Consider the following 13,411-nt stretch of genomic DNA (forward strand, 5'->3'; position numbering starts at 1 on the left):
CACTAGGTGAGGAGTTTTGGTCTGCATGCATCACAGTTGAGAAAACATCTAATTTTCGCTGATTTAAGATGTTTAGAAGTCAACAAATTAATATATAATGTATGATTTAAAATAGAGGATATTTCAAATAAGAATTTATAGAGTTAGGTACCAGGGACTTCATCTTTGTTTTGAAGACTTCAGTAAAATATACATTGGTCATTTATTGCCTAATCAAGAATGCAGAGTATAGAATAGAAATAGAAATGATTTCTATTTCTGATGTCAAATACAAAAGTTAATTTAAAAAATGTTCACATACATATACACACCACAAACTACTAGAACGATAACAAATTAGGCGTACTGTAAGGTTTTAGAATAAAAAACTTTAGTGGGGTACCATAAAATTCTATATAAAATATTTTAATAATTCAAAATTCCACAAATAAATATTTTTCTATATCATGTCAATGGAGAATTGGTAAAAGATTACAATGTTTTTATGTATTATTTTCCCCTAGCCACTTCATAATTAAACATGTTTCCCAAACTGACAATATTTCTATTACCATTAGTGAGATAAATTTTTGAATGTTTTTATAAGTTCCAAATAAGTTTACCTGTTATTACTAGAGAGTACAAATGACTTTATGTATTTCGTGATACCAAAATTTTATAGCAGTTTTAAATAATGTCCATGATATACTTTATTTCTCTATAAAGTATCTGTACTAAAACTATACTTAAACTTGCTAACTTCAGACAAATCTTGAATTTCTTGAGTATAATTCTATATCAATAGAGAGAAATTTATAGTAAGGCCAGCTAATTTTATTCATTCTTCACTTCCCTATTTTTTTAAAAATTGAGTACATTGATGGGGGCGATGGGGCGTGTGCTTGTGCATATACATATTTACGTATAAAATGATACAGAACAACCAAATTATATAAACTCTTGAATGCCACTATGAGAACAGTATTTCTTTTTTCTTTTTCTTTAGCTAAAGTAGCTATCGTTTGTTACTATAGAAAGGTATGGTTCATTTACTGTACATATTTTAAGTATCATGAATGATTTTGTGCCTAGGTTATAGGAGCTATTCTTTATTAACTTGGTAGTTAGGTTTTATATAAATTATATACATAAAAAGGCATGCTATAAAGCAAAGTGAAAATAGTTATTGAGCATTTTTTAATATAGATATAGTACTTAAATACTCAAAACAGTATAGAATTTAAAAAAATAAAAATCTTTAAAAATAAAACTAATACCTGTATCCAACAGATGGAAAGCTAAAAAGGAAATAATGAACATGAATATTATAAATATGTGAATATCAAGGAAATTTATACCAGTAAATGTAAAAAAACATGGGGTGTTTTTGGTTTATAAAATTATGAGCACTGTCTTTAAGTCATGCAGCTATTTTTATTTGTTTTTAATCTGTGGACTTCATTAATAGTCATGAAGATTACAGATTTCTTCTGGAAATTAACCTAACCAGCACCTCATAGTTCAGAATTTGAACTTTATCCTGGTTTCTATACATATCTAGAGCTTTATAAAGGAAGAGGTGGGGGATAGTAAACAAGGCAATAGAAATTTATTTTTTAAATTAAAAATATAGCTAGTTGAAAGATTCTAAGGATATTTTTAATATAATATGCATTTGCTATGTTTTACCTTAACTTTTAAAATATTAATTCCATTTCATTAGATTTCATTAGGCCTTTTGGCACAAAGTCAGCCTTATTTGTAAGGAAATAATTTGAGTAAACTTATGCTTTGGGACAGATCTAAATCAAGTCATAATAACTACATAATTCTTGACAGAAAGATTTAATTCTCTCCAAGGATAGTCATTATTAAATACACTTCAGTGTGAAGTTGATGGTGGGGTACTGCCACATTTTGGTGGGGAAGAGAGTTCTTACATCACTAAGATGTGCATAAAAATTAGATGTGCATAAAAATTAGAATAACCATGGGATTCTTAATTTGCTTTCTCCTCCGCCCCCCAACACCAAGTCAGCCACAGATGAAGGAGATGGTATACAGTAGTAGCTAAGAGCTCGCATTTTGGAGCCAGTCTATGTACTTTTGAATCTCAGCTTTACCACTTACCGAGACCTCAGGCAAACCAATACTTGCCTCACAGGACTTAATGATTTATGACACAAAAAGTGTTTAACATAGTGCTTGGCACACAATAAGCAGTATAACATGTTAATTAGTCATGATAAATAAGTTCATTTGGAAACTTCTTGAGGTCCTAAGTATTTTGTTGAAAGAGAAGATAAAATTCTGAAGTCATCTTTACTCAACAAACTGTATTGAATGACAGATAGCGTCCCATCTTTCCTAAAGGTGTCTTTCTAATGATGGACTCCCTGAACTAAGAACAAGGCTCTGCAGATCTGAGTAAGAACTGCTTTAATCTAGAATTCCAGGTTTCCCCTGGGAATTCCCTGGGTCCATCTCTTAAGAGGACTTCAAGAGTTCAGGGAGAGGCCCTGTTCTAAGTCTTGATCAAAACAATATTTTTTTATTGTTTTCCCTTAGAAAAGTAACTTTATTTGCATTCCCTACATTAGGATACAAGATCTCACAAGAATAGGTACAGATGTGCAAAGTTTTAAGAGGTGGGATTGTGTGGTCTTGATGAATTTAAGAAGTGCACATTTGTTGTCTCCTAACTCTTGAGGTGCTTGAAACATTATGGAGCTACACCTGACTACTTCAGAAGGGGTCATGGTAGATTTCATTATATAACCATGGTAGTTCTCACCTGTACCATCATCATATAGTGTCCTAATACATAACAAATGTAATTTATAATATTTCAAAAATGCATGTAATCACTATAAAATTATTCTTTCAATTTGGAAGTTCTTACCATATTGGAATCATCATGCATTTTCTTGCCAGTAATTCTAGGGCATAGTGAGTTGCTGGTGCTGCAGATTCTCCTAGTACCATTCCCACACAGATGGCCAACTCCAGTTCATTTCCACGAATCAGGTATGCCATAGCAAGCTTGCTCAAGAAGAAAATAATTTCTTCAGTTGCATAGATGCTGGGTAAGATCATCATTCCCCTCCAAGCTCATAAAGTAGATAAAGTAGTATTAACCTATAAATCAATTATTCTTATAAAGTATTGTTATATTCCTGTACAGTAAGAGTAATTGCAATTTTCAAATGAAAAATATTGATAATGAGACATATGAGAAATTGACCAGGTCAGAATTGAAGACTTTAGAATTCTTGCTTTTATTTTTGCATTTAATAATACTCGGCAATATCCTCAACACATCCTTCAGTTTTTCAGAAAAAAATATAAATTTGAAAAGTTTCTACAAGATTGTACAATAATATTAAATCATTCCCTAAAGCCAGTATATCTAAGGATAAGTGCAAAATAGAACCTCTGTATTTTCCTTTTTACGTGAATGGGTCAAGTGTAATGTGCCTTAAAAATAAAATTTGTGATGAACATATAAAAGTATACTTAAAAACAAGTGCTTTAGTTTGTATCAGTTCTCATAATCCTAATAACTACAAGTGAAATATGTAAGGTAGTTACAGTTTTTCATTTGGGGGCTGAGGACATCTGAGATTCTGAGAGATTAAGTGATCTGATCAAAGTCAATTTGTGTTAGAAACAGAACTAAGATCCTTGAATTCCATGTCTAGTGATTTTTTTCCTTCATCAGACTTATCAATTCTCACCTATGATGAATTATTTAAAGCAAGATTGTGAAAATACATACCATGTTTTAAAAATTAATCAAGAGATCTCATAGTCTGCAGCATTTGTGTGTGCTAATTTGGCAAGTAATCACTCAGGTTTGGAAGCATGCAAACCAGAATTTATGTAGAAGTCACCCCTCAAACACCATGACACATCTAATGAGGTTTTCAATCACAAGCACCAATTTGAAATGTTGTACCTCAATATTATCTACAGCTAGATGGCAACATGCAGCTAGTACTGCTCGACCATCCTGAAAATACCATTCTGCCAGTTCTTTACTGACTTTGTGGAGGAGTCTAGAATGAAAGAAAAAAAGAAATATTTTTTATTAATACAAGAATTCCATCATAAGTGTGAATAATGTCCTTTTCAAATGGGGATTAAGGGACCAAACAGGTTTTAATTTGACATCCTTGATTTAGGTCTAAACCTTATTTAGGAAAAAATTCAGGAAAGCAGTCTCTCCAAATATATACTCTGATAGTCCTCTCCAGCCTCAGCACCTAAACTCTAAGAAGAAAAGCCTGATTTTTAAAGCTTCCTTTCTCTAATGGGTAAATTATGACTTGCATGTATAATGTTTAACATTAGAAGAATCACAGGTTGAAATTATTTTTTTTCAAAATTTAGGTGATGCCCAAGATATGACTTGTGTTATGTCAGGTCTTAAAATGCCAAGTTTAAAAATGGCAGAGAATAGGAGCAAAGATCCAGGAATGACTATATGACTCCCAGCACATTACTACTTATTAACATTTCACGATCCTTCTGTAGTTTCTGAGTGTCTGAAAAGTTTAAGTATCTTATTGTTGAGGTCCATAATAGGCACCAATAGAGAGGGTGGGAAAGACAGACTAAGGGTGAAAAATTCTAATTTCTGCTTCTTTTATAATATAACCAACTGTATGGACATCCTACTTAAAAGAGGAATAAGTATTATTCAATTCTACACACTAATACTGGTGTCATAGGATTATAGACACTATGGGGATATTACATATACTCACTTTACAGTGAATCATCAAAAAACAGCATACCTTATTTTACTACCTTGTCCTCCCCAACATGTTCAATCAGTTTTTTAAGTATTTAGGTGCTTTAATTGCTCTCTCTCTCTCTCTCTCTCCTGAAATGCATGCTACTTTTCTGGAAGTTACATAAAATGCATGCAGATTGTGTCTACATGCCTGACATTTTCTTAATTATCCAGGGATGAAGGCTGTCATGGAACTCCATGTTGAGAAATGCAGTTGATCATAAGGCAGCAAGTCCTCAGAGAAGGATGTGCTACATAACCTCAAAAACTTCTAAAGAAAACCAACTATAAAAAAATTCTGACCCAAAATAAAGAGTAAATCACTTACTCATCAAAGCCTTCCTTGTAGATATCATCAGAATATGAAGCTCCTTTAGGTGTAGAAACATGCAAGTTTTGCATATTCCCCTCGCATGCAGCCTAGGGGGTTTAATTAAACTTTTAATTAATCGTTAGCTATATAACTGACAAATTTAAAAATATTGTTTGCAGCAAATTACATTTAAATCATAGTGAAAGTTTATGAGATTTGGAAAGAACCTTAGAATTTGAAAATAAATAAAATGTAACTCCACTGTGAATATCAACTTGAAGCTTCAAGTAAATGATTACTAAAGAAAAGTTGTTCAAATACATGGTATATCACAGAGAACAGCATGTGAAAAGTTCAGAGTTCTGAGATGCTTGCCTATTTAAAAATCTAAAATAAGTTCAGTATGACCACAGCAAAGATAGTATGATAAAAATGTTGAAGCAGAAGGCTGGGGAGGTGGGTTGAAACCAAGCTATCTATGACTGTCAACCACTTGCCTATGAGAGCAATATTCTCCATTCCTCATACCCACCCACCAAAGTATGTGGCTGCTATATTTATGTGGTTTTACCTGTGCAACAAGCAGAGCTTCTTTAAGCTGACCTCTTGACATAAAAAAATTTACTAGCTTTCTCACATCACCAGTGGCTATGCAGTAAGGAATGACATCATCCTTATCTTCCTGGATTAATTGGTCAGCTCTCCTAATAAAATAAAATTTTTATTATACTATATTAAATTAAAGCAAATTATTAATTTCAAGATAAAATTTTTATTATACTATATTAAATTAAAGCAAATTATTAATTTCAAGATAAAATTTTTATTATACTATATTAAATTAAAGCAAATTATTAATTTCAAGGTTTTCAGTTGGACTGATATTTTCTGAAAGCATGTCTAAAATTTGTAGCAAATTTCATAAAGCTTTTGGGGACATCATTTAAAGAAATAGATTTTATAATGAATTCACATATAGAAGACATAAAAGTTATATAAGATAATACTACAGATATATATTTAGCCTTATAACACTACATTTTCATTATATTTTAATTATTTACTAAAATGAAAAATGTATTTGAAAGCAAGTTGTAAAATGGAAATGATTGTATATTTACTCTCAATTGGATTAATCAGATATGTGGATTCTACATAGTTAAAAACAGAATCTTTATGTGTTTTAGTAAGAATAACAATGAACAGAGAGCCTCTTAAGTTGAAGTAGTGTAAAAATCATTAAAAAGGATAATACAAGAACATAAATATTGATAATAAAATGCAAAATATTGTAAGTAACCTAAGCAAAGATCTTTAAAGATAAATTAATATTCCAGACATATGAGGGGAAAACAGGGATCAAGATTCTGGATACTGAATGGTATACATGTATCTGTTTCTGTATATCTGTATTTCCGTACTCATCACTGTCTGTCTCCCTGAGTCCTAAATATTTTCTCAATGATCAATCTAGTTCATTCTATCCTAAATTTAACTCAAGTTTTGTTCCAGACTAACCTGGCATATTTAATTTATGTTGGCATTTGAAATATGCTGAAGTTTAACTTCTAATCTTTAGGTTGATAGAGAAGCTAATTTTCATATTGTTCATCTAACTTCCAGTTAACCATCTCTAGTTCATAGACTCAACTAGGTACTCCTCAACAGCCTTTACTTCTCATCCTGATTTCCTCATAGTAGATGTTTAGAAAACACTCTACTCTCCTGGACATTTTGGAAGCAGAGTCAAGAGAATTCCAATCAAACTCTCTATGTGACTGGCCTGAATGGGCTGGATCTATAAAATATAAACCTCAGGATTTGTGGGGAGATCCTTTTATGCCCATTATTTGGAGTAAAGAACAGAAAAAAAATCGGGTGTTTGCTGGTGAAGATCAATGAAACACAATTGGAAGCGTTGTCTGTATTCCCATCTGCAACCTCTCCTCCCTCCCATTGCCTCCCTTAGCCCCTTCTAATCTTGTCTCAGTCTCCTTTCTGGCCAAGCAGCTCTTAAGGTTAAGGATACCTTCCATTTGTACAGATTTACTCTGAGTTACGGAGTCAAGATTATCTATTTGACATTCCTATTAAAATCACAAAGGAATCTATAACTCATCATGTCCAAAGAGAACTAAGGATCTTTTTTTTATATAATTTTTATTGGTTGTTCACAACATTACAAAGCTCTTGACATATCATACTTCATACATTAGATTGAAGTGGGTTATGAACCCCCAATTTTACCCCAAATGCAGATTGCAGAATCACATCAGTTACACATCCACAATTTTACATAATGCCCTATTAGTAATTGTTGTATTCTGCTACCTTACCTATCCCCTACTATCCCCCCTCCCCTCCCCTCCCTTCTTCTCTCTCTACCCCATCTACTGTAATTCATTTCTCTCCTTGTTTATTTTCCCATTCCCCTCACAACCTCTTATATGTAATTTTGTATAGCAATGAGGGTCTCCCTTCATTTCCATGCAATTTTCCTCATCTCTCCCTTTCCCTCCCATCTCATGTCACTGATTAATGTTACTCTTTTCTTCCCACTCTTCCTCCCTGCTCTGTTCATATTTGCTCTCATTATATCAAAGAAGACATTTGGTATTTGTTTTTTAGGGATTGGCTAGCTTCACTAAGCATAATCTGCTCTAGTGCCGTCCATTTCCCTGCAAATTCTATGATTTTGTCATTTTTTATTGCTGCATAGTACTCCATTGTGTATAGATGCCACATTTTTTTATCCATTCATCTATTGAGGGGCATCTGGGTTGGTTAAGGATCTTATGTCTCCTTTGAATGAAATAATCTCCTAATTTTCACTTTTTTGGGGTTGTTGGTTTTTTGTTTTGAAATCCCAGTGAATAGCAACAGTGTTTCAAAACCTAAAACTGAGGAATTATTTGTGACACCTTCCTCACCACTATTACCAAGTCCAGCTAATTTTAAATCCTATGTATGTCAATTTTTTCCACTTTTCTCCCCCATTACCATTTAACTGTGCCACTGTTGTCTCCTGACATTATTGTTCTCATGCTCTTCAATGTCTCCTCATATTTGTTATTGACCTTCTCTAATCTGTTCTTGATAGTTTAGCCTGTGTGAACTTTCAAAATGAAATTCTGATCAGGTCACTTTCTACTCTGTTTAAAGTTTTTAATGTCTTCAGTTGCTCATAGGATAAAAAAGAAAGAAAAAAAAAAAGAAAAAGCTTAACATGTTACAAAACCCCCAAACATTTAGCTCCTAACTACCTTTTCTCTTTCACTTGGCACCACGCCCAATGCTGGCTTCTGTACTCTAGCTATCTTAACACCCTTTTAGATTCTAAATGGCATAAAATTAAGCTTTTGCTGAGGTTGAAACAGTGTTTTATGAAATAAGTCTCTGCTGCTGTCTAGACTTTATTAATGAGTCAGTGGGAGCAGTAACTTTTGCAAGTGTGTTTTGAGGGTAGAGAAATCTATAAATATCTGTGATTCTGGGAGCCTGTGGTCTGAAAATGAGAGTCAGCCTATTGCTTAGCTTTCTTTTGGGGCAGCAGGTGCTGAGGAACAGTCTACTTTCCCAGGGAAATATGTAAATCCTTCTGGATTTCATGCTTATCCTTTGACTGGTTTTAAAGCTATAAACCATGAGGAACTGAAGATTGGTGGTAGCTACCAGAAGTTAGGAGAGAAGCAAAGAACTGATTCTTCCCCAGAGCTTCCAGTTGTAACCAATTTTGCCAACAAATTGATTATGGACTTTTTACCTCCAGAACCATGAAGGACACATTTCTACTATTTTAATGCCATCCAGTTTGTGGCAGATTCTCAGGTGGATCCATTTCCTAGGGTTGTTACAGCAACCCTAGGAAATGGATCCACCTGAGAAAAAATCTTGTTGGTTTATAGCATTCTAAAACAAGGACATTTAGGTACGTTTTCTCAGTGGTCAATCCATTCTCTATCATCAGTACCTCCCTTATACCCAAGAAAAAATGGCAGAATTCAATGTCTCCTACTAGACTGTAGATTAGATTCTACAAATAACAGAATATTAAGTTGATAGCCCTCAGAAAATCTTTTTACTTATATTTCAATAGTGATATTAATCAGTAAGCATGTTTTCTGGTTTGTCTTTGCCTTCATTTATATGGGGAAATTTGTCTTCTGTCTTCATCAGAGGAAAGGACAAATATAAGAATATCAGAATGATTTGTAACCAATTTATTAATCTTTTATAAGTAGATAGAAAAATTCATATATTAAATAAGACAACTTAAGAAAAATCTCAAAAGACACTACCACATTTACATATTGCTTCTATTTTAGCATATGATTTTAAAACATCTACTTGGATGCAGACAGTTGGTCTTACCTCTGCATTAACTTCTTCCAGTATTTCAGAGAGACCCCTGGTGCAATTGACAAGGCTTTGTCCCACTAGGATCACAGGCAAGAAGGATAAAAACATACCTATTTTGATTATACTTATATCAGGGTTTTAAATGAATTCATATTATAATACAGAACTTTTAGAGTTCTTGAATTTTCAGGAATATTTTTGTATTCTATTTAATGCATTCCACACAGACTAAATATTACCATGTTATAAAATAAAATCTGTGAAATTTTAATATTTAACAGGGAAAATCCAATCACAAACCTAGAGACAGAGAAAGAGGGAAGGAGGGCTAGAAGAAGCAAAATAGAGACAGGAAGGGGATGAAAAGATAGTAACTAAGGTGTATAGAAAATACTGGAACTCATACTCTAACACAACACCAAAATAATTTGTTCTATGGTGGTTATATTCAAAATAATACTGAAATTTTTAATTTTAACATTATTTGATTGAGGAAATATACCATTTACTTCTCTTTATTTGTTTCATACTCACTTTATAAAATTTATTCTCATTTCTATCTTTATAATCAATAATGTTTGTCTTATTTTAAAAACTAGACTGCTATTGAGGAGCTCATTATTCAGTTAAGGCCAATTATGACTAATTCGGAAATATGAAATTTTCTGAATTCAAGTTCTAAAAGGAGATGAAGAGAAAATATACTGAAACATCACTACATGAATCAAAATTTTCACTTAATTAAGGCCTTCCAAAATAATGGGGTTCTACTGCAATGAAGCCTTAAAAATTGGTAATTAACTTAAAATAGCATTGACTTTTAAATAGTTCATTTCTGAAAATACATATTTAAAATCATGTTACCTGAAAGGTACCCTATAATAAGTTTTATGAGAAATGTATTTATTATAGTAGGGGAAGTGGAAGAAAAATGTTGGAATGTAGATTATTGACTTTGAATCCACCAAGCTCTTTCAATAAAAACATATCAGTTATCTCTGATATGTGGATACTAACACACAGTGAGGGGTAGAGGAAGAATAGAAATTCAGTGGATTAGACAAAGGGGAATGAAGGGAAGGGAGGGGGCACAGGAATAGGAAAGACAGTGGAGTCAATCTCATTTAATCTTCCTATGTACCTATATGACTACACCACAGTGAATCTCCACATCATGTACAAACAAAAGACTGGGCTCCAAATTAGAATAAGATGAACTCCATGTTTGTATAATTATGTCAAAATATAGTCTACTGTCATGTATAACTTGAAAGAACAATAACAAAATAAAAATAAAAGTGAAAAGATGAAATGTTTTCTTCACCCATAGTTTTAAGCTTATTGAAATAGAAATTATTCTTGAGGAGGTGATTATAAACAGTTATAAGCACACCCATATTTCTAAAAAAAAACTATAAACAGTTCTATGAATCTTAAGTCCATCAGTGAATCTGTATAACAATAAATTATTAAGCTTCTTAAGAGATACCTAATTTAGAAAGTTTTTGAGTTAAGATAGTGTAAAATTATACACACACACACAAACACACAACTTGGAAAAGTAAAGAATTATACTGTTCTACCAAAACTCATTCATTCCTTTTCTCCTTTTGATAGACTTTTCTTCTTAGTAATGTGCTGTTAAAGATTTGATTCAAAAGTTACTTTTTTATGTGATAATAAAATTTTTACATTACTCTAAATTATTAAACACATTAAATGTGTAATGCCTTTTCAATAATATTAAAAATATTATTGAATATATTAAATGATATGTTTTATTATTTCAAGTAGTAATTCATTGCCTCTAAATATGTGATATGTGGGAAAGTAAAAAGGTGAGTTAAATTTGATTTTGATATATTTTAATGTAACTGCATTGTTTAGTTTTACTTCATATTATTTCCAAGTATTCTTCAAATCACACCTTATAATTACAAAATTAACTAACTTAGAGGTTGTGAAAGTGATAATTGGGTCCACGCCATTCCAACATTTGTTTTAGCAGAGTAGGTAGGTGGAGAATTTTTGTTGAGCTAAAATATATTTACAGAAAAGGGAAAAGATCAATGAATTTTTACAAAGTGTATCTACCATACAACTTGTACCCAGGATCAAAGAAACAAGCACTCCAGCCTGTGTTCCATTCTAATCACTACCCACCTATTAAAGGTAACCACTGTCCTGAATTTTAATAGTATAGATTCATTCAAACATTTTTTGAAAAATTTATTCTATTGAAATAGTCCTCTATAAAAACCATGATATGCTTTCTAAGTACTCTTCATGAGAGGATCCTCAATGAAAACCCCTCTTCTTGTCAGTGTGGAATTTAGTCACGACAGAGTTTATTAGAAGGAGGATTTTACTGCATGCAAATTAGCCAATTGGGGTTTCATGGCAGTGGTTCTGAAAATTTACCATGCATAAGAACAACCAGGAGGGCTTATTAAATCAGATTATTGGGCTCTATCCCCTGAGTTTATGATTTTGTAGGCCTGGGGTAGGACATGCATGCTACCAAGTGATGCAAATGCTGCTAGCCTGGAGAACTCACTTTGTTAATTACTGTCCTAGGATATATAGCTGATATCAGACTGCCAGGAAATCAGTTGTATCTGAAAAAAACTAGCTTCATATTTGAATACTTAGTATTAAGTGTATTCTTAATACTTAGAGTACTATGTTAAACTCAATAATTTTGCTTTAATGGCATATTACCTCTCCAAGTTCAACCATAAGTTCACAGTATCTCTGAATTTGTCCTAATCTCAAGTGTATTTCAGCAGCTTCCTTCAGTCTTTCCTCTTTAGTAGGTACACCAATACCACCACCAAATTTAGACATCTTGACTGTTGTTAGTTCTTGGGCTTCAGACTGATTAAAAGAAAATAAATATTTTAAAATTTTGTTATATAAGAGCCAGACATTTTAAAAGCACATAGCATTGGAAATTAAATATTAAAAATAATGTTTTTCAATGAAATATGATACTTTTAAAAACATAATATTTTGGCATGTGCATGGGAGTGTGGTGTGGGAGAAGAGTTGCATCCTGTTAACACTCTCCAGGTATTGTGGGTAAGTGAAAGAGTGGGGGTCAAAGGGAGTCTAAATTGACATACTACTGATAAAGATCTTAAATAAAAATTCAAAAATCTTGAATGAAAACAAAATAATCACTGGCTGTCTTTGACCCCTGTACTGTCAATAGATTTTTCAGCTATATAGTCTTTAGGTGTTTAGTTTGTGACTGAAGAAAGTGCTTCCTCTTGGGCTGGGGATGTGGCTCAAGCGGTGGCGCGCTCGCCTGGCATGCGTGCGGCCCGGGTTCGATCCTCAGCACCACATACCAACAAAGATGTTGTGTCCGCCGAGAACTAAGAAAAAATAAATATTGGGGTTCTCTCTCTCTCTCTCTCTCTCCCCCACTCTCTCTTTAAAAAAAAAAAAAAAAAAAAAAAGAAAGTGCTTCCTCTTTATGAAAATAATTCTTTCACCTTCCTAACATGATTTTCTCCATGTTCTAATAGTTAATTGCTGATATTTCATTAAAAATAATATATCTTTTTTTTTCCTGACCCTGTATAGATTTTGATATTGATACTAGATATTGCCCTAGTTACTTTCTTACATATTGCCCTAGTTTTGAGTTAGTTAATAATACTACTAAAATTCATTATAAGCTCCAACATGATCAGTTTTAATAAAATATATCTTGGCACAGAGTCTTTTAGATCCTCTGAGGCTAAAAATCATAGTACTTATTATTATTATTGTGTCACAATAATCTTGTAATTGCAGAAAGATAAGGCATTTCAAGGAATTTCAAGTGACCTTAAAAAATGTCATGAGATTCAACCTATGAAAATATGGGTACCTTAATCTGTTCTCAAATAATTCATGCTCTCATGATTGGTTTTACAAAAGATTTATCTCCTCAGTGTTCATTTATTTTAGTT

General features: G+C 32.5%; 1 protein-coding gene across 1 annotated transcript in view; it reads right to left on the bottom strand.

Moving 5' to 3' along the window:
• Positions 1 to 13,411, bottom strand: part of WDR17 (WD repeat domain 17) — a 94,196-nt gene that overhangs the window by 10,908 nt on the left and 69,877 nt on the right. Inside the window, exons 17-22 of the mRNA XM_081269434.1 lie at positions 12,171 to 12,326; positions 9,462 to 9,526; positions 5,662 to 5,794; positions 5,106 to 5,197; positions 3,938 to 4,037; positions 2,882 to 3,021 (exon numbers count right to left, since the gene is read on the bottom strand). Of these exons, the coding sequence (XP_081125560.1) occupies positions 2,882 to 3,021; positions 3,938 to 4,037; positions 5,106 to 5,197; positions 5,662 to 5,794; positions 9,462 to 9,526; positions 12,171 to 12,326 (686 nt within the window). The remainder of the gene's footprint in view (positions 1 to 2,881; positions 3,022 to 3,937; positions 4,038 to 5,105; positions 5,198 to 5,661; positions 5,795 to 9,461; positions 9,527 to 12,170; positions 12,327 to 13,411) is intronic.

This window comes from Spermophilus citellus (genome assembly GCF_964194105.1).
Source record: "Spermophilus citellus genome assembly, chromosome: 16".
Taxonomy (NCBI): Eukaryota; Metazoa; Chordata; class Mammalia; order Rodentia; family Sciuridae; genus Spermophilus; species Spermophilus citellus.